This window comes from Muscardinus avellanarius (genome assembly GCF_963383645.1).
Source record: "Muscardinus avellanarius genome assembly, chromosome: 8".
Lineage (NCBI taxonomy): Eukaryota > Metazoa > Chordata > Mammalia > Rodentia > Gliridae > Muscardinus > Muscardinus avellanarius.
In genome coordinates this window covers 112,496,852-112,519,084 of record NC_137794.1, presented here as the reverse complement: position 1 = coordinate 112,519,084, position 22,233 = coordinate 112,496,852, and the positions used below count along the sequence as shown (strand labels likewise).

Below are 22,233 nucleotides of genomic sequence, written 5' to 3'. Positions count from 1 at the left end.
AGTCACCTCTGGCGATGGTTACTGAGTGGGATAGTAATTCAAAGCGGCTACACCAGTGTTTGGCACACGGTAAGTGCCATATAATCCCAGCCTGGCACTGAAGAATGAATAGGTTTTACAGGTAGGGATGTGGGGGTGACATTTCAGTAGAAAGGAGAAGGACATGATAAAGAGACACAAAGGCAGAAGAACATTTGTAGAAAGGAATAATTTGATATTCCCCTACGTGTGTGTGTGTGTGTGTGTGTGTGTGTGTGTGTACATCTATGTATGCTTGTGCTGATCCTGTGGAGGGTTGATAGGTTTATTGATATATTGACTTATTTTTTTCAGCTCCCAGGGTCACACCCACAGCTCAGTTGTGCCAGGGCAGTGGAGTGCACTGTGGAAAGGCCAAAGAAAGTACCTGGGGAGAGCGTGAGAGACGTGATTTATAGAAAACCTTACAAACCAGTGACTCTCCAAGGAGAGCTCAGTGGCCGACAGAGAGCGCCTTGACCCTCAGGGTGCTGCACCAAGCAGCCGCCACACAACAAAGAGGCTTTTCTCCAAAACAGCCAGCTGAGCGAGGGACACCTGTCCTTCGCACAGCACCTTCAGTCCTGCTTCCATCCTCACTCAGAAGGAAATCCGTCCTTCCTCCCTGCCTACCTTCCACCCTCTCTCCCTCTCCTTCCTCCTTCCTCCCTCCCTCCTCCCTCCCTCCCTCCTTTCTTCCTTCCTCCTTCCTTCCTTCCTTTCTCCCTTCCTTCCTTCTTTCCTTTTTCCCTTCCTTCTTTCTTTTCTTAAGGACACTCATGTCGGTCAGGCCCAGGCAGGGTATTGTCTTTTTAGTGAACTTACAATCAGCTGATTTGAGACCTTTTAAACATCTGCAAAATCCTTTTGTCTTTGCCAAGTAGTGCATCCTGATTGTAGGAGTGATGTCTGATCATTGCCATTGGTGCTCCCATATTCAAGGAGAGAGGTTGCACAGGGCATGTATACCAGCTGCTACCCATGCTGGAGGGGAGGGGGTTGCACAGGGCAGGTATACCAGAGACTGAAATGTTGGAGCCATCTCAAAATCCTGCCTGTCACGTTGACTGAGGCCACAAAACTAAGAGGTTGGTATTCAAGCCAGATCTCTGACTCTAAAATATTCCATAAAACCTTTTCTGTACTGTCATCTATATCTTAGCCTTAGTCATATATCTCATGCTAGAAACTGGATTAACCATAGAATTAGATAAAACTCTCTATGAGTGAGTCAGTGTCTGAATTCACCATACTTTTAATGTTCTATTGATTCTCTTGAAAATTCTTTTTTAAGGAATTATTTCATCATCAAACCCAGATTTCAAAATGATAAACAAGAGACTTGTCTTACAACTGATCCCTTAACTTGATCCCTTAGCTTGCTTTCTGTTAAAAAAAAATAAAACTTTCTGACCTTTACTTGTACATTTACACCTCAAGACCCAATGCAGAAATGTGTGGGCATTTCTTCTCTTCGGTTCCATTCCTTTGTCCTTCATATATTTTCCAATCATCTTATTTTTAGGTTCAAATAATGCCAGCCAAGTGAAGAATATTGTGAAGTGAAGTAAGGTTGTGGTTTGTGAGGCTATGCTATTTGACTGACAGTTTGGGGGCAGTCGTGCTAAGCTATGGCCCCGCCCCTCTGACACAACATGGATGGCACATAGCATCACGGGCCCCATTCAGAGTTCACGGCTACTCTAGACTTGATGGAAATCCATGAAGTGCTGAATTAGTCCCTCTTGTTTGAAGAGTGTGATGGCTTTAGTGAAAGATAACCGTCAAAACCAGGACTTCAGGAATGCCTATTGTTCATTGTCATTCAACAAATGTGATTCAACGACTAAGTTACTGTCAAAGAAATGACACGGATGACTCACCTAATGAATAAACATACTAAAAGAAACACACACACACAAATATGCATTATTTGTGCCCAAGAGTCTGAAGAAACCAATGAGGCAGCAGGAGCAGGCCGGTCACACCGACACCTTCTGACATCCTGAGGGAGATCCCCCAGCAAGACATCGGATGAGCTTGGGTACCACTCTCCTTTGTCCTTACTCACCTGGCTCCTTGAGAAGAAACACTAATGAGAGAGTGCCAGACAATACAGGAGAGTTTCAGAGGAGATGTTATCTATCTACCCCATGTCAACAGATGGGTAAAAGGAAAACTTCAGGTATTGGGGACTTGCTGTGGGCCTAATCCCAGCTTTGCTCTGCAAGTTGCCACTGGGGCCCGTGCCCTCAAGGCCTGGGGGATTACTGAGATGGCTTTTACTCTTCTCCCCTATGGACTATCTGCCCTTTTCTTGTCTCTATTATGAGTGCCTCCTCTGGGCCAATTTGGGCTTTGGCCTCTGGTTTACTACCTCTGCCTTGTATTTGAATCTTGGTTTCCTACTCTTGATTCACTCATTTCTCCGTCTGTTGAGATTTTTTTTCCCTCCCATTTACTTTAGTCCAGCTGGGCTCATCCTTGACCGTTCTTATATAGAGATTTTCAGATACATATTAGGCAAGGGGTTTTGGTTTTATTTATTATTCTCAGCTGCCAAAAGAGACATATATTGTTATCCTCATTTTCTAGATAAAGAAATGAGGGCTCAGACCATGGTCAATAGATGCTCTCAAATACAGCTGTTAAATTGCCCACCTGGCCCCCAATCAAGTTGTTCCCTATCCTAGCACTGTAGAATTGCATCTGCCCCATGCGGCTCTCACCTGTGCTCCAGTCTTTAACTTCAATTTTGTCGTTATAGAAGGGCTACGCTACTTTTCAAGCATCATGTCTAGTCTTAAAAAGCTGCAGCGTATCATGGCAGAAAGAACCAGGGCAGTGGAGTCATATGGAGCTACGTTGAATTCCCACAAATGACACATATAAGGCCCTGTGACTCTTGACAAATTGTATTTTTGAAAGTTTTCATCTGTGGAACTCATGGAATAAATATTAGCTTTTCAGGGATCTGCAACAGAATGTAAAACGAGGCAGGCATAAAAGTTGGTGCTCAAGAAATAGCATCTGCTGGCAGCAGAGGGTAGAGTCAAATTAACAGGGATTCCAGGTGAAGAACATGTTCTACTCCATAGTTCTGCTATGGGCCAACAGCTCTCAGTCCTAGGACTCAGAAGAGAAGACGTTTTAATTAATTTTTATGCGAAAATGCAGCCATCATAAAATAATAATTACAAGATGCCTGTGCTTCCAGATCAGCAACGTTTATTTCCATTTTCATAACACCCCCAACTCAGCCACTATTTAATCTCCAAACTGTACTTACTTACTGGCCAGAGAGTCACATCAAGGAAACACGGATGGATCCAAACAAAAGTGATTTAATTGTAAATCTCCATTTGTGAAATGGAGTAGAAAAGATAATCCTCTTAAAATCGACTTTTTTTCCTCCATGCTACGGAGGACGGTTGGATGATGTGCAGGGCTTTTTTTTTCTTCCTTATTTTAAAACCTGGATGTATTTTGTACCTAGAGCTGCCTTTTCCTGTTCATTCGGAAAAAAAAAAAACCATCTCTGGCAGAAGCTAGACACAGTATCTATGCAAAGATTCATCTTGCCAGATTTTGCAATATGCAGTTCAATTTCGAAATGAAATAAAGCCCATAATGAACAGTGCAGGAAACTGAAGAGCTGAAACGCGGATGGCTGGTCAGTTTTTATTATTTATATTAAACTGCAGTGGTGGCCTATGCAGTGCTTAGACACAGAAGTGTTTTCCAGATCTCTGAATTTACTAGTAGATTTTGTGGAAAATTATCTGTTAAAACTAAGCTCTTTGGCTGATTTTAAAAGAAGGGTTATCTTTTTAAAGGGGCAAGTGGTTGGCAGCAGAGAGACAGATAGGAAATAAGGTAAAGAATGATTGTTAATTCATTACACACACACACACACACACACACACACACACACACACACACCCTGGGGACTTCTCAGACCTACCCCTGCTGGTCCTCTATGGGGACCTTCCTGTTAGGGTCCTTTCTGCTCTGGAAAGTCTCCTTTCTGACATTTCAACTGATCTCTGAAACTATTTAAATGATTTCTTTGCCTATGATGTATGGCATAAGCCTAGAAAACAACAAACAAACTGAATAAATCGCCAATTTCCAGGCCTTCCCCTCCTCCTGCCAGAGATATGGATTTGCTGAGTCTCTTCAGAATGGGCTCACCCTCCCTGCCCTGCTTCAGTGTCACAGGGCTGAGACTGCCCCACACCAGGTCCCCCTCAGCCACATGCCTGCCCTGGTGGAGCGGGGCTTCCCAGCCCCAAGAACCAGTCACCATGGCCTCCTGGTGCCAACTAGCCTCTTTGAGCAGGGAAATGCCGCACCCACAACACTCCCTGCCTCATCTGCCTGCTGTGGGGCTCAGCGCCAGCCTACCCACCCTTGCCTGCTGCCTCAGGCCTTCCCCAAGGGGCTCCTGAAGCACATTCAGAAAACAGCTTCTCCATACCCCCCTCCATCAAAGAAGTCGAGACTCCATAAAGTTTATGGACTGCAGTGTGGTCTTTCCTCTGGGCTTCAGATTGTTGGCCCTGGTGGTCAGGCCTCTAAATGGCAGAGCCCTCCTTGCAGGGCAGAAGGTTGTGTTAAGTTGTGAGGGTGAGGTTTACATCTCAGCTGCACCCTGCCCCGTCTGTGTCTTTCACAGTGAGATTGTGCTGGGTTTGTATTCCATATTCTTTTCTTGTCTCCTTTCTTAGTGGACAATTTCATATCATGTCAACATTTCCTTTGTGCAGCTTAAAGGAATTATTCTTTTCTCTGGAAAAGTAAACATTCCTGATCTGATGTATTTACTCCTAGTCTTTCTGTTTTCTTAAACTGGGGGAATCAGAGCATGTGGAGGAGCGGGCAGGGGAGTGGGAAATGTGGCCACGTGTGCACAACGTGCTGCCCTCAAGAAGGCCATGGAAGGGCGGAAACCAGAAGAGACGGCCAGACACCGCTGGGCTGTGCCCCCGCGCCGCCTGGGACACCTGTCACGAGGTCACGGGCCCAGTGGCACTAGCACCGTGCAACTGGAGCGTAGAGACGGCCGAGCAGCGCTGAAAGGGCTGAGGGTGTGTTTTATAAAACTGCAGGTTCGCTTTCCAGCTTCATCTTCTCTGCCCCTAGTTCTCTGGCTCTGTGCGTGCGTGTGTGCGTGCGTACGTGCGTGCGCTCCTCCCAAACAATACTTTTTATTACTTCTTCTTCATAGCTTCCTTTCTGATCATACCACGTTTGCTTCCATAGACCTTTCTGTTCTTTCATTATTTCATTCTTTCTGCAGTATCCTTAGACTTTCCCCATTAATAGGCGAAAAGGAAAGATGGGTAGATGGATAGATACATAGAGGATAGATTTATTTTGTATAACTATTTTTGTTTGTAACTTTAAAGATTAGGTAATTTTAGAATTTTATTACTTGCAATTATAAATACAACATACTCTTATTATAAATAAAACAAACTTGGAAAGTCCAAAGAAAACAAATATCAACTAAAAATTAAGATAAATTAAGTCCTCCCTATAGCAGGCAGGGAGTAAAGAGAAGAAAAACATTTCTATTGATCTCATCATCTGTGAAGCTTTTGGAGCACATCTAAAGTGAAATTTTAAAGGGTATTTATAAATTACATTATTTATAGAAAATTGATCTAATAAAATGTTTAATAAAATTAAAATGCTTTTAAATGTTTTGCAATATAAATAATATAAATTCAATATAAATTATTGTTTAAGGAAATACTGTTCAGTTATGGAATGTACATATTAGTTGTACGTGTATATTTATGCAAGTATACCTGTTCTGAGCAGGTATACATGCTGATGTTTACAGTGTATCAAAATAGATGTGTTAAAGTAGACCTGAGCCATACAGGATTCCTGTGGCATAATGATCATGTTGTAATTCCTACTAAAAATGAAATGTAACATATCTTTAAAATCATTGCAGCTTTAGTGTCTTCCCAAGCTCTGATGTTATTCTCAGAAATGATCTCCCCAATGACCAAATACATAACCAAAATAAGAGAGAGAGCTTTATTTTGCAGTACGACTTGTTGACGCTTAAAGTTACCCTGACGCAACTTGGTCTCTTCGTTCAGCAGACACCAGCCCAGTGTCCAAGTGAGGGCCCACATCAGGCTTCCCTGGCCACGGGGCACGGTGCCTCCAACGTTAGGCCAATGAAGGAGCTTCAGAGGGCCTGCCAGATGAGAAGGAGATCACATCCGAGCCACAAAGTGGTTCGAAAAAGTGACCATTGCCCGAGAAAGTCAGACAAAATGGGTTGAAAAAGGACTACTTTCTGAAATCAGGATTTATAATCAGTTTGGAAAATCTAGTTAGAAAAATGAAGGAAGCCTTCAGGCCATGGCAGTATGACCTTCGAATGGTGTCTGCAGCATGTCAGAGGAAGCCACTCTGTCAGTGTGGGTCCAGAAGGCTTGGTTCGTTGTGTTGTTATTTTTTTTTTCCTGCCTTGCTCCTATACTCAGTAATGACCATCAAAGGCTTCATCCTCAACTCCAAAGCCAATTACGTAGAATAAACAATAATTTCAATAGTTTTAATACCATTAAAATAAAACTCCTCATTTTCTTAATGATGACACAAACATGGCTGTTGTAATGTAACCTTCCCTACATGATGTAGCTAAATGAAGATTTATACCCAATTTATATTTAATCTTTTGACAACATTCATTTAGCATTGCCAAATAACAGAAGCTGAGAAACATTTAGCTCTAGAATCCTGACACTGTAAAAATAATTATCAACCTGCATGTCATTTTAATGGGCCTGGAAGAACATTCCTCATTATATTGTCACACAGATTAAGTTATTTTAAGGTCATTTTATCATGATTTTATCTTTTGCAAGCTAAAAGGCTTTCTCATACCACAATGTTAATTCCAAGGATAGTGTTTTGACTCTTCCCCATAATATTTGCCATTTTTATTTTTTGGCCCTAAGGAGAAAGCAATAAAATATAGGCTTTACTCTCAAAAATAGCCTACTAGGGTAGCTAAATATGCACATGGGATATCATGGGCTAGAAAGAATTTAAATACCCAAGATAAAGTGTAACTAACGGAAATGTAATCAGTTTTCATTTAGTGAAGAATCAATTAAGAATTCTAGAGGTGATGATACATCTAGGCCCCAAAAGATGGGATTGGGGGGTTAGACCATGGAGAAATAGGAAGATATTATGCACTTTTAAACATGATTAGCAGGTATAAAGGAGAAGGAAGAAAAATTAATATTGTCATCTACTTATGAGAGATAGCTCTAAGCTAGACCCTAGCAATCTTCTCTCTCCTTAATGTATTAAAAGTATAATTTATAAAAGTTAAAATCATAACTCTCAAGTAAATATAAAATTAACACATAAAATATTTAATACACTAATTAATGAGATATATAATAAGATACTATGATAATTTCAGAAAGCACCCAAGTATCCAGGGATCTAACTATCCAGCTCTCTATCAACAAAGAAGTGTCAGCAGACAATATTTTTTATTATTTGTTTCTCCAGACTTTGAGTTTACTCTCTACTAATCCAAGCATGCCAGGATCCTCCCCTGGTGCGTATGAATGAGAGCACCCTTGGAGGTGTCTCTGAGTTCATGTCAGTGTTGCTTTTGGATTTTAAAATGGCTAAGATGAGCTTGTCTTGATTGTTGTATGATTTTTCCTAGTATTAGAATGTCAGGCACACATAAGAACTATATGAAGACTTGTTCTTAAAGTTATTGATTGATTCTAATATACTGTTTTTTGGGGGTTTTTTTTTTGGTGTTACTGGGGTTCCTGGAAGCCCTTCTACCTCCGGGCTACACTCTCAGACCTATTTTATATTTTTGAAACAGGGTCTCTTACGCCAGCACAGCTGGCTTCGAACCTGTGCGATCCTCCTGTCTCCGCCTCCCAAGCACAGGGATTACAAGCATGTGCCACCACGCCCAGCTCTAATATACTATTATCTTTGGGACCACTGTCCTGTTTATTTACCATTATTTCTTTTTCACAACCAATCCAACTCTTTGGGCAGGCAAGATTTAAATAAACTTAGAAGGCTGGATATTACCTGAAAAATTATAAATTTATACCTTACTTTTTTCCTTTCAATTACTAATATATCTTTTTTCTATTTTAAGTTCCTCTAAATTTAGCTTCCCTTTTATAGATGCAGTGAAGAACACGTGCTGGTTTGTGAGCCTGTAGCTGTCGAAGAGCCAGGTCTTTTTCCTTCTTTAAGTGGAAGCCATGCCAGAAGGAAGCACAGGCGTAACTAAGCGGCAGCACAGCCAAGTGCCCTCCTGCGCTATTAAAACCCTGAGTCAAGTGTGCTTGCTTAGCTTCCCCGGTTTCTGTGGTTTGATCAATCAGTGGGATTAGTATTTACTTCCTTGAGACCACACTTCTGGAAGTGGAGGTGGGGAATGAAAGCACTGGTAAACAATTCTCGTTTCTAAGGAGCTTAACATCTTAGGGGAGGTCTGATTTAAGCTTGTGAAGCCACAACAGAGGGTGGGATGCTTCAGTGTGCAAGAGACATTCAACCTGACAGCACCTGGCAGTGGAGTGCTTAGGCCAGGGGATAAGTGGCCCCTGAGTGGAGTCTTCAGGAAACCTTTAGAGTTGGGAATCCGTGACGTAGACCTTTCCTGGTCTAGAGCTACAACTGTCCTGTTCCTTACTCTTAGAAGCATACATCACCTACAGTATTATGAGTCTTGATGAAGAGCCATGCATAATTTTATCCCTTTCTTCAGAATGGTGACATCACCATGTGTTTCTAACCAATCACCACATCACTAAGGGAAAATGATTCTTCTCATATTTTATGAAGTGGTAGAATCTCTAAACACCAAAGGTTTTTTTTGAAATTAACCTTAGAACAGATCAAGTTTATTAACATTGTAGGTTTTCTCTTATCATTTAGTACAGGTGAAATGAGATTCTAAAAACATCAGAATTTGTGAGAGGCTTATTTAATGGCAACAGTGAAGATAGGAAATATTTAAAATATTTATATGAAACTAATTACATTAGCTGTTGTAGATGAAATCAAATGAAGAATGTGGGAGTATGGAGGCTCACACCTTGCTTGCTGGCTTCTCTAATTAACGCCATTCTTCTGAGTGTTCATTTACTTAACAGATTCTCTAGCACAACATTTAAAACAAGGATGTTTAAATATTATTTTTAAATATCATGGAAAGTATCACTTCTGGAAAGATAAATAAGAAATTCTGTTGACCTCAGATCATGGCATGGTTACCATTCCTTGGTATAGCATCCAATTTGTAGGATATGCACTAAGCCTAATAAAAAGAGTCCTAATTTGCCTCATTGGTAATTGGCATACCTGCACTTTCTTGCTGAATGCCAGCGCTATAAAATGTTAATGGAAATTTCCATGAAACCTTTAGCACTGATTGAACGAGGGAATTGGGGTGAGGCTGGAGCTGACGCAGGTTTCGTGACTGCTGGCTGTGGTCCCTGTCAACCAGTGTTAATGTGCCAGTCTTCAGCAGCCGTGGACTCAGTCCCCTACCGCCTCTAGTGAAAGCCTCTTCAGAGTCACGGTGGGTCAGGGGCAAGCAGGTGCTTTGATATCAGGAAAACTTCTATTCAAACCTCTGATCACCCCTGTTGCTATCTCGGGACCGCTGCTCCATCCCTGAGCTTCTGTTTCCACAGGAGTAAGACGGTGACTATCATGCCTGGCTTTCAAAGAATGGACACTCATTTGGCAAGTCTGCCCTTAAACAGAATTTTGGAATACATTTTGAATCCTCTTCAGTACCATTTTGCAATCACATGATTAAAAATAATCAGTTTTTATTTTGGATAGATAGTCTTAGTGTTTTTAAGGGCATTAGCCAGGTTGAAAACGATGTCCATTACACTGGATCTAAGTAATTGCTTATATTTCCATTTCTAATTTTTTTTTTTACCACCCACCTGTATCTCATGCAGCATAACAAAAAATTATTCAGAGGAAAAACTGTGTTTCCTGTAAACTTAATTTAAGGACTTTCCATTGTGGTTTATGTTTAATAATATTATTGAATAGTTGATTGTAAGCTATTTTTAAAGAATTATTTAAAAATTATGCCTCAGGTATTTTTAAAAAAACTTAGATTAGGCTTCAGATGTAAATACTGTGTAAGAATAAGAACATGGGAACAACTTGAGTTCCAAATTTTGGGGGCAGCAAATAGGAATAAGTGTTATAACTAATCTGAGTGAGGCGTCGTCTGTGGCTGCCTTGGCGTGTCCCGTATATTATTATTTTTAAATCCTTATAACAGCCTGTGAGTTAGGTAGTATTATCATCTCAAGTTTTCAGAGGAAGAAACAGACACTGAGGGCCAACTGGTTTCCCTAAAGGACAAAGAAAAGTGGGTCTGACACACATGTTCTGGTCTAGACAGCTCGTCCTTCCTAAGTCGCGATGGACGTGTCTCAAGCTGGAGAGGCTTCATTTTGATGAAATTGAATACAATTATTTGTTGTGTCATGATTTCTTCCATCTAAATTTAAGTTACAGATAATTCAACTCTTTGGGGAAAGATGACTCTGCTGGAACTTACCTGAACGATGCCCTGTTCCTTGTCTGTTTCCAGGTAGAACAAGCAGCTACGTTTATTCTGCTTGGCTTTTTCTGTTTTTATTTAAACCAACTCCTCAAATTATGCTTCACTCCACAGTTTTGTCTTGGCACGGGAGATTTAGTTATTACTTTCAAAATGAGTAATGAAAAAATAAATTGGCAACAACACCCAAAAAATTTAGGCAAAGGCATTAGATTTAATCAGCAGTTTTTGCCTCACCAGATGAAATTATTGTGCAGATACATTAATTTAAACCCCTCTCACAAAGAAATCGAGAATTAAGTTATAACTTTTAAGGGGAGAATCTCCTTAGAGACTGCTAAGCATGTTTTAGAAGTGTGGGCACCAGGTAGATGGTTATGTAATTGGAAGTTGTTTATAAACCAGCATCGCCTCGGCTGCTCCACAGGAGTTAAGAGCAGGGCTTGTTAAAAGCATGGATGGTGCAGTCGGATTCCATTGGCTGTGATGACCTATTGGTCAAGGACTTGAATAGAGAATATCTGTATACTAGCTGTCTGCTTTAGAATAGCATGCATGGTAGTAAAGGCTCAGAATTTGACTTGATATTTAAGTAGTCAAAATCCTACATAAAATTTTTGAAATGGAATTTTCTTTTCTTTTTTTTTTGTGGTACTGGGAATGGAATCCAGAGGAATTCTGCCTCTGGCTACACCCCCACACCTATTTTATGTTTTATTTGGAAACAGAGTCGCACTAAGTTGCTGAGAGCCTCACTAAACTGCTGAGGCTGGCTTCAAACCTGCGGTCCTCCAGTCTCAGCCTCCCAAGCACTACCATAGATCACTACCATGCTCAGCTATTCTTTTATGCTTTACTCTCCACGGGACTTACTTTTGTGATGTCCAGTTAGTATTGACATTATTAATTTCAAATGTGACATTAACACATTTTGATAGATGCCTGGAGTGAGTTTGAATGGTGGAGACTCACTGAAGACAGTCCAGTGAGTTTGCATTGAGGAAGGATGTCCTCAGTGGTTGGTAAATGTTCTATTTCTGTATATTACTGTCTTGTCCTCACATTCCCATACCTGCTCTGATTTTATAACATTGAAAATATAAGAGAACTTACTGACCTAACAAATATTTATTATTTACTAGGTACAGGGAAACTTCACTAGTTATTTGAAACATAGAAAATGGAGTGCAGGCATAGGAAGAATGGGGAAAGCTTATACCAAGTGTGAGCTGGAATGTGTCTCCAGCCAGTGGTGTATAAGGAGAGTTCCTGTGGGAAGAGTGTTTGCCAGCATGGTATGACCGGGAGAGTCACCTCACTTGGGCCTGGTGCAAGAAGCAAAGGTGGTGAAGTATACTCTTAAGCTAAATGACATTTCCAGAGGATGTTAACCCTGGCTCTCTAGATGTTTCTATAAGATAATGAAAACCGTTTGTTTGAACTGCCCAGTTGGGCAATTCCTCCCCATCCCCAGTTTGCATTAGGTTGAAATAAACATAATCCTCATCTTTTTAATGACCTTGCGAGAGGTGCCATGATTCCATGCTGAAAGGATTTCATGTGGAACCACTTTATAGAATTCTGGATGCACTGGTCAAACTAAAACTAAAGAAGAGTTTCAGGTTAATATGGGGGAAAAATGGGTTCTCTCTCCAAAACATGTAAAAAGTGAGATTGTTGGACTTCAGAAATAGAAGTCTTCACTTGCTATCTATTTTTGTGTATCTGCCTCTTGAGATATGTATTCAAGCTACCAGACCACCAATCAGAAATATGATAGCAAGATTTCTGGCAGATAATAAGGAAGAAGATTCTCTGTGCCGCTGCAGTTATTTCTAATCAGATGCCTGTCATAGCTTCAGATACTCTGGCCATGGGTCCATTCTATATCAGACTTGTAGAGGCCAATGAGGGCTCAGATGATTCCGAGTTAACAGAAGAAAGGGTACGCTGAGGGAACATGGCAGGGTGTAGACGATAAATGCACTACCTGAGTAGACAGCAGTGACGTCCTTCACAGTTAGAAACAAGGAGAGGGTCGTATCCAGAAGGAGGCAAAGGGGAAGGGCCGGAACCCACCGTGCAGGTCAAGCACGCAGGAAGAGCTGTGGGAGGGCCGTGAGGAGGGCGCTTCATGCCAGGGAGTTCTCATTAGAACTGGTGCTTTCCTGTTGGCACAATTCAGGTGTTTACAGGTGACAAGGCAAGGCTGTGTGCTTTCCTACTTTTAGAGCTGATATTTTGGGGAGAGAATATACCTTCATGGGGAAATCAAGGGAGGAATTCATATAAGAACTGCCATTCCACTTGGGTCTTGAGTATTCAACAGTGTTCCAAGGGTCAGTGTTAAAAGGTAGTGACAAACAAAAACAAAAATAAAAACAAAACAAAACAAAGGTAATGGCAGGAGTGGAGATGGCCTTACTGCTGTCTAGGCACATGTCAAGAGCGGATCCACTTGGTGCAGGAAGCACATAGTGGAGAAAGGCCCATTCCGCCTGTGACACCAGCTACATTTCTTACCTCCAACACCTCACATTCACACCTTCTCTTCCCAGCAACGTTGTCTTTGTAGTAAAACAGTTAAAAATGGGCCATTATCCTTCCCAGTGGGGGAGTCTCCTTTCCTTGTATGGCCTGTTGTCCACATTCCTGGTGAGGGAGGGACAGAAGGGGTCAGACACATCAGTGGTATTTATCCTCTGCTGTCTATGGGTAACTGCTGCCCACATAGACCATGTTAATCAAAATTGCTCAAAATTAATGAAACAACTAAGACTGATTTCTAGCCAAGTTTCAAATCTTCAATAGCTACATGTCACGAATGTCACTTATAATATCCACACACAGAGGACAGTGTGGATATAGGACACGGCGTTGCTGTCATCCTGGAAGCGGTCTTGAGCAGCAGTATTCCATTTAGTATTTTAATGTGTTCATGTGAGATAAAATATTTAAATCAATGTGTTTCTGCATTTTGCTCTGTTAGAGTATATTGATACTGAAAATTATTTTACCTAGGTATAAAGTATTTTAAATCTCACTCTCTTCTCCCTTTGAAAGCAAATTGTTCAAGAAATTAAACTCTTGATTCTCCCCAGCATGGTGGCGCACGCTTGTAATCCCAGCACTTGAGAGGCTGAGACAGGAGGATCGCACAGGTTCGAAGCCAGCTGCGCTGGTTTAAGAGACCCTGTTTCCAAATAAAAATATATTTAAAAAAATAGATCTGGGAGTGTAGCCCAGAGGTAGAAGGGTTTCCAGGAACCCCAGTACCACCAAAAACAAAACAAAACAAAACAAAAAAAAACCCTCTTGATTTTCTGTGACAACCAGTGATGGGAATTCCTGAGGTTAACAAAAAGTTTTTATCTGAATCAGAATACTTTTCCTAATGATCTTTCTTCCTCTTCTTCTTCTTCTTCTTCTTCTTCTTCTTCTTCTTCTTCTTCTTCTTCTTCTTCTCCTTCTCCTTCTTCTTCTTCTTCTTCTTCTTCTTCTTCTTCTTCTTCTTCTTCTTCTTCTTCTTCTTCCTTTTTTTTTTTTTGGTACTAGGGATGGAACCAGGGACATTCTACCTCCAAACTATACCTCATATCCCTATTTTTTATTCTTTATTTTGAAACAGGATCTCATTGAGTTGCAAAAAAAAAAAAGAAGAAGAAGAAGAAGTAGTAGTAGTAGTAGCTGAGGCTGTCCTCACGATCCTCCTGTCTCATCCTCCCAAATGCTGGGATTACAAGTGTGTGCCACCAATCCAGGCTATCTTTCTTATTAAGACAATTCTTGTGACTGGAGTGGAGCTCAGTGGTTGAGCACCCACTTAGCATGTGTGAGGCCTTGGGTTCAATCCCCAGCACCAAGGGGGAAAAAAAGCAAACAACCAGCAACATTATTTAAAAAAAATCCAAAGTGAACTACAGTTCTTTAGGCTTTAAGTCTGTTGTTTAAATACATTAAAAAATTAACTGATGACTCTGCTGGTTTACAAAAGGCCAAAGCAAATAAAATGTATTATTTTTCAACATAAGATGTTCTTAATAGGTTTCTAAAAGTCAGTACTATCGACAATTTTTAGACCAAGAAAATAAAATAAAGGAAAAGAAAAGACTTGACTAAGCGTTATGTTAATGGAGGGTGGGGGAGAATAAGTAAAGAGGCAGAATGCTGCTGCTAAGGCTGGCAGAAACCCTGGGCCCTTTGGGTGTGCTGGCTCACCCTCCCAGTCTCAGAGGGACCTGCGCTCTCTGTACTTGTAGCTCCCCTTCAGGGAGAAAAGTCTTTCAGGGTACCTTCCTTATAAAACCAGTGTAATAGGGAACTGACTCTATAGCACTCATAAGACAATTGCACAAGCATGTTGGTGGCTTGGAATGGAAGAAAGCACTTTGCCACAGTAGGATATCTGAGAGCATTTGAAATAGCCGATTTAAACATTAGCAGTTTAGCCAAGTGATTAAGCCCTACATAATGGGTTCAGTCCTTTTTTAAATTTTTTTCCCCAAATATTTTCTGAGGAAAGTTTCCCAAGATGCATCATAAAATGAAGGATCTGGTGGTCAGATCCTTTGGGTTGCAGTGCTCCATCCTGCCACTAGGGGCGCCCCAGAGCTCAGTGAGGTTCCATCCTGGGGGTGTCTCACTTGGCGTCACTCAGAAGATCCAAAGTGCTTCGATCAAAGACCCCAAAATTGTGTCTTATCAGCTTGAAAACCATTGCTTCATTCTGTATGTACACTTAAAGTGTGTCGATCAGTCTATGACTAGAACTACCAAAATAACCAGATCACCGGAAAAGCTCCTTGGTATTACATGGAAAAAAAAAATTACTTAGGATGGTGAAGGATTTAGGGGTGGAGAGACATGATGTTGGCAACTTGATCACAAATTCTTCAGCCAAAAAAGCATATAAATGTATACATGTGTACACCGATGTCCACACACACAGATAATACACCCAAAAGCGCCAGGATGTTAATTTGTGAACCAGAAGGACTTTTGAAATATTTCTCGGGGTTAAAACGTATTAGATAAAACAAGAGGAACCTATAAATAAGCACATGCTGTTTTGATTGTTTCGGGCAACGGAGGGGCTGCCATATGCAAGAGCGGATTAGGAGAAAAGATAAGGACTTTAAGATCAAAAAAGAAATAAGGCCGTGGGGTGGTGGGTCCGTGTCCTTGACTAGGGCAGCTGCATACCCAGGAAGGCTTTGAGGTCACTCAAAGGATTGCTGAGCCAGGAGTGGGAAGCTGAGGCCCCAGCCAGGCGAGCAGGAGCGTTGCCCAGAGGCTGTCAGTGTTACTGTTTTTCTTCCTGTCCGGTGGCCAGCGTGTAACACGGGAAGCTTGCCAACTTTAAATTGTTTTCTGCGGCCAAGGAGGCAGGGAAGCCGCCCTGAGGAGGGGCGCCCGTGATTTACCTGAGGCCTCCCACTTGGCCCGAAGGAGCCTGCAGCTTGAAATGTGCTAAGGCCGGGCCTGGCCCGACCTTGATCTTCCTCGGACTGGCTATTAATCCCCAGTCGCGGCTGGCCCTGGGAAGGCGTGTAATGGATGGCATGTCATCCTGTGCGCTTCCGGGGCACAAACGTTGGCACACAGCGCTTCCCGAATTACTTCTCAAGGACTTTGCTGAAGGTTGAAGCCTGGGAGGCAAGGGCTTCTCCGCCTTCACTTTGGGCCCTGATGTATCATTAGCTGAAACAATATCCCAGTGCCCCTGCTGCCCTCGGGGAGAGAGAAGAGTCAGTGAGCTCCCTGCAGCCTCTGAGATGCTTCTTTGAATATTGGCAGCTTTGCTAATCTGCTCTCTCCACCATGCTAATGTCTGAAAACTGGCTCCTCTCGGGTAAGCTTCTGCGGCCCGTCCCTGTTCTTCCTCTTTTTTATTGTTTAACCTTTATGGTAGGTTATAAAAATTTTGAAATTGTATTTGTCTAAGTTGCTGATAAAGGTTTAACCAATGAGGGCTCCTACTGCCTTCAGGAAGTTTTTCATGCATGTTAAAATCATCACAGTTTTTATGATTTTTGATATCCTATCATTTATTATGCTACAGATGTTTCTATAACATTAATATGGTTCTAAGTTCCTTATAAGATACATAGAACTTAAAGATACATTCTATGTAATGCTTGCTAATAACAATGTGATATTCAGAGTCCTGAATATCTTGCCCACCAAGGCACTAAACCCACAAGGAGATTGCAAAATACTAAAAATTTAACATTGAGGTGGGCGTGGTGGCGCACGCTTGTAATCCCAGCATTTGGGAGGCCGAGACTGGAGGACTGTGGTTCACGAACAGCCTCAGCTACTTAGTGAGGCCCTTCACAACTTGGTGAGACCCTGTTTCAAAAAAATAAAGAATAAAAATTAGAGCAGGGGGTGTCGCTCGGAGGTTAAATGTCACTGGGTTCCATCCTCAGTACCACAAAATAATAATAATAATAATAATAATAATAATAATAATTTAACATCATTACAAACATGCATTTATATTTTATCTCCCCTTTTGTGCTGAAAGCTTAGTATTCATCTCTGGAGACTAGCACTTACAAAATACATTGCAAATAAATCACAAAATTATATAGACCTTGACATATTTGTATGCCTTACATTTGACAAAGTTTTATCACAATTAGTATAGGTGGCTAAACAAAGTAACAATCTAAAATGTCTTCAAAGGCTCTGAAACAAATAGATCAGCATAGGACTTTAGGCTCTTTAGCTGTTTTCTTGTATCCATACTAATATTTTAGCAGCCCCTATATGCATTTTGGAAGCTAAAAATATTTTATTCATAATGATAAGAAATGCTATTTACTCATTATTTCCAGAGACTCCTGATGATACCAGTAAAATTTTAAACAAGCTTTTGTCATCTCCATCCAGCAAGAGTAAAATGACGATTAAAAGGAAAAACTATTAAGCAGTTTTAGAAATTCAGAAAGACAGCTATTTTACTGGTCATTGATTCTGCATAAAGTTAGTTCTTTTCAGACAGAAAAGTATGACATCAAACCAAAATAATTCCCTAATTTAAGGAGTAACATGATCCTTGTCTGTTGACATGTAAAATAAATGGTCAGAGAAGTTTATTTATTGAGTTGCTTTTTCCTTCAATCCTTGAAAATGTACCATTTGTTTTTGTTTTATTTTGTTTTGTTTGCCATACTGGGAATAGAACCCAGGGGTGTTCTACCTATGAGCTATACCCCCAGCCCTATTTTTATTCTTTATTTTTAAACAGGGTCTGACTGAGTTGCAAAAGGCCTAAGTAGTAGCTGAGGCTGTCCATGAACCGTGATCCTCCTGTCTCAGCCTCCCAAATGCTGGGATTATAAGCAAGCGTGCGCCACCACGCCCAGCGGCAATGTTCCATTTGAATAGCATCTGTCCAGTTAGAATCTGAAGGAGACGCAGAGCACCCACTGCCATGTGCTGCTGCTGCTGGAATTGTCAAGCTCCCCAGGTTCAGGGCTCTTGGTTTCCGAGTGACTGTATTTTGGCAAGCCTTTCCTGGAAACCCCACACACTGTGATCATATCATTCATATCGTGAGGAATGGGCCGGCTTGTCTCAGCAGATAAGATTAGAAGAGGAAATATCTGGAGTCTTCACAACTGTGACCAGAAGCATGAAATAGAATCCGGGAACCGTGGCTTCCGCGTTTCCTGCGGCTTTTCAGACTTCAGCAGCAAAGAGCGCATCTCACGTCAGCGCTGCAGATACCCTTGGCCAGCTCTCTTGGCACGGCTTGCTTACTTTGCCGAGTAAGTCACAGGGCCATTGGCAAGAAAAAGATGTTCACTCTTTTGAGCATAACATTAATTTTTTTTAATTTAATTGTCATTGGAATATTTATTCCACTAACATTTCAAAATGCCCCTGAAGAATTCTTTTGAAAATTTGCCTCTAATAAGCTTCTAAAAAGAGTTTCTTGTCTCAATGTGGACTTGGCACCAATTGCCTACTTTCTTTGCTTTCCCCCAGCAGGTAGACCAACCTACAACAGCTTCTATGTTTACTGCAAAGGCCCCTGTCAAAGGGTGCAGCCAGGAAAGCTCCGGGTACGGTGTGGCACCTGCAGGCAAGCAACGCTCACCTTGGCCCAGGTAAGGAAGCGCAGCCTGGGCACGGGCTGAAGCCCAAGGGAATGCGCACGCGCAGAGCCGCCCTTCGCTGCTTCTATCAGCGCTGTGAGAATCAAAGATACTCCTCGACATTTTGTGACAGCTATTGATACCGGAAGTGTCACTTTAAAATACCGTCACCGTCTACATTTCTTTCTACCTGCACATGCTTAGGTGGTGCCAGCTCACCCTCTGCCCCCCCAGAAAGAGGTTAGGCTTTGCACATGGTGTTTTTTGGAAAGAGACATTGAAGGAGCCTCTTAAGCTTCTGGAAACATTTTACATCCGGATCCATGTGATGGCAAGATTAATTCATAGAAAGCTGCTAAATATAAGTTAAGCCTAAAAAACAAAATTGGAAAAAAAAAGTTGTAAATCCAGAGAGTCCACACAGAATGCAGGGTCAGCAGACCAAGGGCTGCCGTGGCCTTCTGCTGGCTTCCCTTAAGGCCTTAGAGCCAAGGTTGTTTAATGTTTTAAATGGATGGGGAAAATCAAAAGACAAATAATATTGTGTGAGCCATGAACAGTGCGTGGAACTCTAATTCCAGTGCCCATAAGTAACAAAGTTTTATGAGCACACAGGCCCAGCTACCTCTGCACCTGCTGTCCATGGCTGTGTCCATGCCGCAGAGGCAGGGCTAAGGCGCTGCGGCAGGCGGGGGACTCGCAGAGCCTGAATCACTTACTCTCCAGACCGTAGGGAAGAGCTGTGCTGAGCCCTGGTTAAAACATGGAGGCCAGTAGCACAGTGCTTCCATGTGAGAGCGTGGAGGACGTGACTCCCCAGCAGGGGAGAGTCTGGAGTGTGTCAGTCAGCACAGCTGTGTGAGCACAGGGAGGCAGTCAGGTGCTCAGGTGTGGGTAAATCCCCAGGTACCAAGTGGAGACCTCCATGATGGGGAGAGCCTTTGGATTTTATTTGCAGGCAACCAGGAGCCAAGGAAAGCCCTCCAGAGGAGAAATAACCATTCTCTGGGAAAGACCTTAAAAGACGCACATGCGCCACCCCCACCCACGGAAATCTAGGCCTTGGCTACCTTCTTTCAGTGAAGGGGAAGCTCCTCCTCCTCCAGCTCTACTCACTCAGAGGTTGCTGCTGTTTCGGCCTCACTCTCACCTCAGATGCGGTTGGGCATCTGCTCACCTGGACCAGCGTTTCCAGTTCATAGTTCACTGGACTCCACTCCAGCCCATCTCGTGCTCCCCTCTGACCACCTGAGATTTTATCAGTTCCCAGAACCTTTGATATTTAAATTTAAACTTTTATCCCATTACATTATTTACTATTTTGCTTATCTTTCCTCTCACATTTTTTTCTAGAGCTGTCTGGCCTCTCCCCTCATCATTTTTTATCCCAGAGGCAAAATTTCAGCTACATTATTGCAGATATCATTCATTTCCTGTTTGATGCCCATACAATTTTTCACTTACCTGCTTCTAGCCAAGAGTCTGTAGCCTTGTATGATTAGACACCTTGGCAGCCTGGGAGCCTGTTTATCTCCAGCCCCTCACACGGTGAGGGCAGAGCACAAAGCCGCAGTGGTGAATCGACGACGTCTGTATTTGAACTTTTATACTGTGATCCCATAGGCCTACATTTTTTAGGAATTCTGGCATTTAATAATTACATAAGCCATAGTAGTCACAATGTTTTTGTTGCAATTTTTTTATTTCATTCCTTACATTTATATTCTTGTATTTGTATTTTTCTCTAATTTGCACTGCGACCTGCAAAATAGATGATATTATTCGATGATTTAAAACACGGAGATTCCATGAGGGTAAGAGCTCAAAGTTAGCAAATATTGGAACCAGGAGTGAAGAACGCCCTTTGTGCTGTCCCCAAGCCACGGCCTCCCACAGGACATTTGCTTACTACACAAATCCAGCAACCAGTGTTCTATTATCCAAATACTTCCTTTGTACTTAAAGTATCACTCAAAACTCCTTTTGGAAAAATATGCATAAGGATTTAGGGAGAATGGGATAAAGATGATATAAAGATAACTTAATCCAAATTTTTAGTGTATTATTAAATGTAGCTCACTACAACATAGCAGAAGATAATTATAATATTTTATGGCCATGCCAGGTCAAATAAAGACAACAACAGAAATTACCCACTTACAAGTACCTGCAGTTGGCAACTCTGCAGAACTGCCCAGCAGCCACACCACCGATGAGCCTGGAGGTTCAGTTTGCCACTGATGGAGGAGGTGCTGAATTTTGCCAGGCAGAGTGACTTCTATGTAGAAAACAGGCAGCTCTTCCTTTTCATTTTCTAGATCTTTATAAAGATCAGTAGCTTGCATAATTTTCTCTGGTCATGAAGATATAAAAGAGAATATAGGATGTTATGTGGGTGACTAGTTACAGTGGATAGTATAGTACATTCTATTTGCATGTCTGCAAAGAATTTATTCACAAGGAGAAAAATTGGAATCTACTTAGCCACCTGGGTTACTTTTGAAATGTGCAATTTCGTTTTTTTCTTGTCTGGATAAATCAGTGTGCAGCAAAGTCTATGTGTCTTCTGAGTCTTCATAGCCCCCCACACCCCCTACGTTTCTTTAGTTCTTAGAGGTTGATTCATGAAGCCAAATTTCTCCAACTCTCCATTTTGCATGTAGCAATAATAGGAAGCCTGTTTAGACCCCATTTCACACTGAATAGCATGCTAATGATAAGTTGACAAGGAAGATGGACATCAGCCATTTCTCTCCTGATGGCGTGCCTGGAGAGACTGGAGTCTGAAAATTAACCTAACTAACCTCCAGGGTGAGTCTCGAATCATCTCCTCCCGCACCAGGCCTTCTTCCATTTCCAAATGAAAATATCCTATTTATTTTGTAGTGCCCTTGACCAGTGTTTTAACTAGAACAAAACAATCCCTTAGAAATGTGACAGTTCACTGGAAAATAATGAACACAGTGGACTGGAAAACAGTGAGATTTTAACTGTCAACTGCCTGCTTTAGGTCTGTGCACCTAGGTGTGTGCAGAAATGAGACAGGGCTGAGCACAGCAAGAGGGTTGCTTTGCGCTTGGTTACATGGTTTCCCTTGGGTTCTTCAGCAGTGGATGGATAATGTAAAATCACCCTGTCGCTCTTTATCTCAGCGTTGCTAGCCCCTGCTTATGCAACAAAAACACCATCAGAAACTTTACCATACTACTAATAATTTTTTTGTATATATGGTAGTATGGATTGAATCCAGGGGCATTCTACCTCTGAGCTATACTCCCAGCCCTATTTTATTCTTTATTTTGAAGCAGGACCTCACTAAGTTGCAGAGGGCCTCACTAAGTGGCTGAGGCTGGCCATGACCAAGTCTCAGCCTCCCAAGTACTGGGAGGCTAACAATTTTAATTGTTTAGATCAGATTCTGACAACTAGGAGTCTATCCCTGGGAGCCATCTGGCCGTCCCTCCTCTGCCCTGCAGACTC

At 41.9% G+C, this 22,233-nt stretch overlaps 1 protein-coding gene across 1 annotated transcript in view; it reads left to right on the top strand.

The window, feature by feature from the left end:
* PRKN (parkin RBR E3 ubiquitin protein ligase) overlaps positions 1 to 22,233 on the top strand; it is a gene marked incomplete at both ends in the record, with an annotated part of 1,062,452 nt that overhangs the window by 206,416 nt on the left and 833,803 nt on the right. Inside the window, one exon of the mRNA XM_080700162.1 lies at positions 18,647 to 18,765. Coding sequence (XP_080556288.1) covers positions 18,647 to 18,765 — 119 coding nt within the window. The remainder of the gene's footprint in view (positions 1 to 18,646; positions 18,766 to 22,233) is intronic.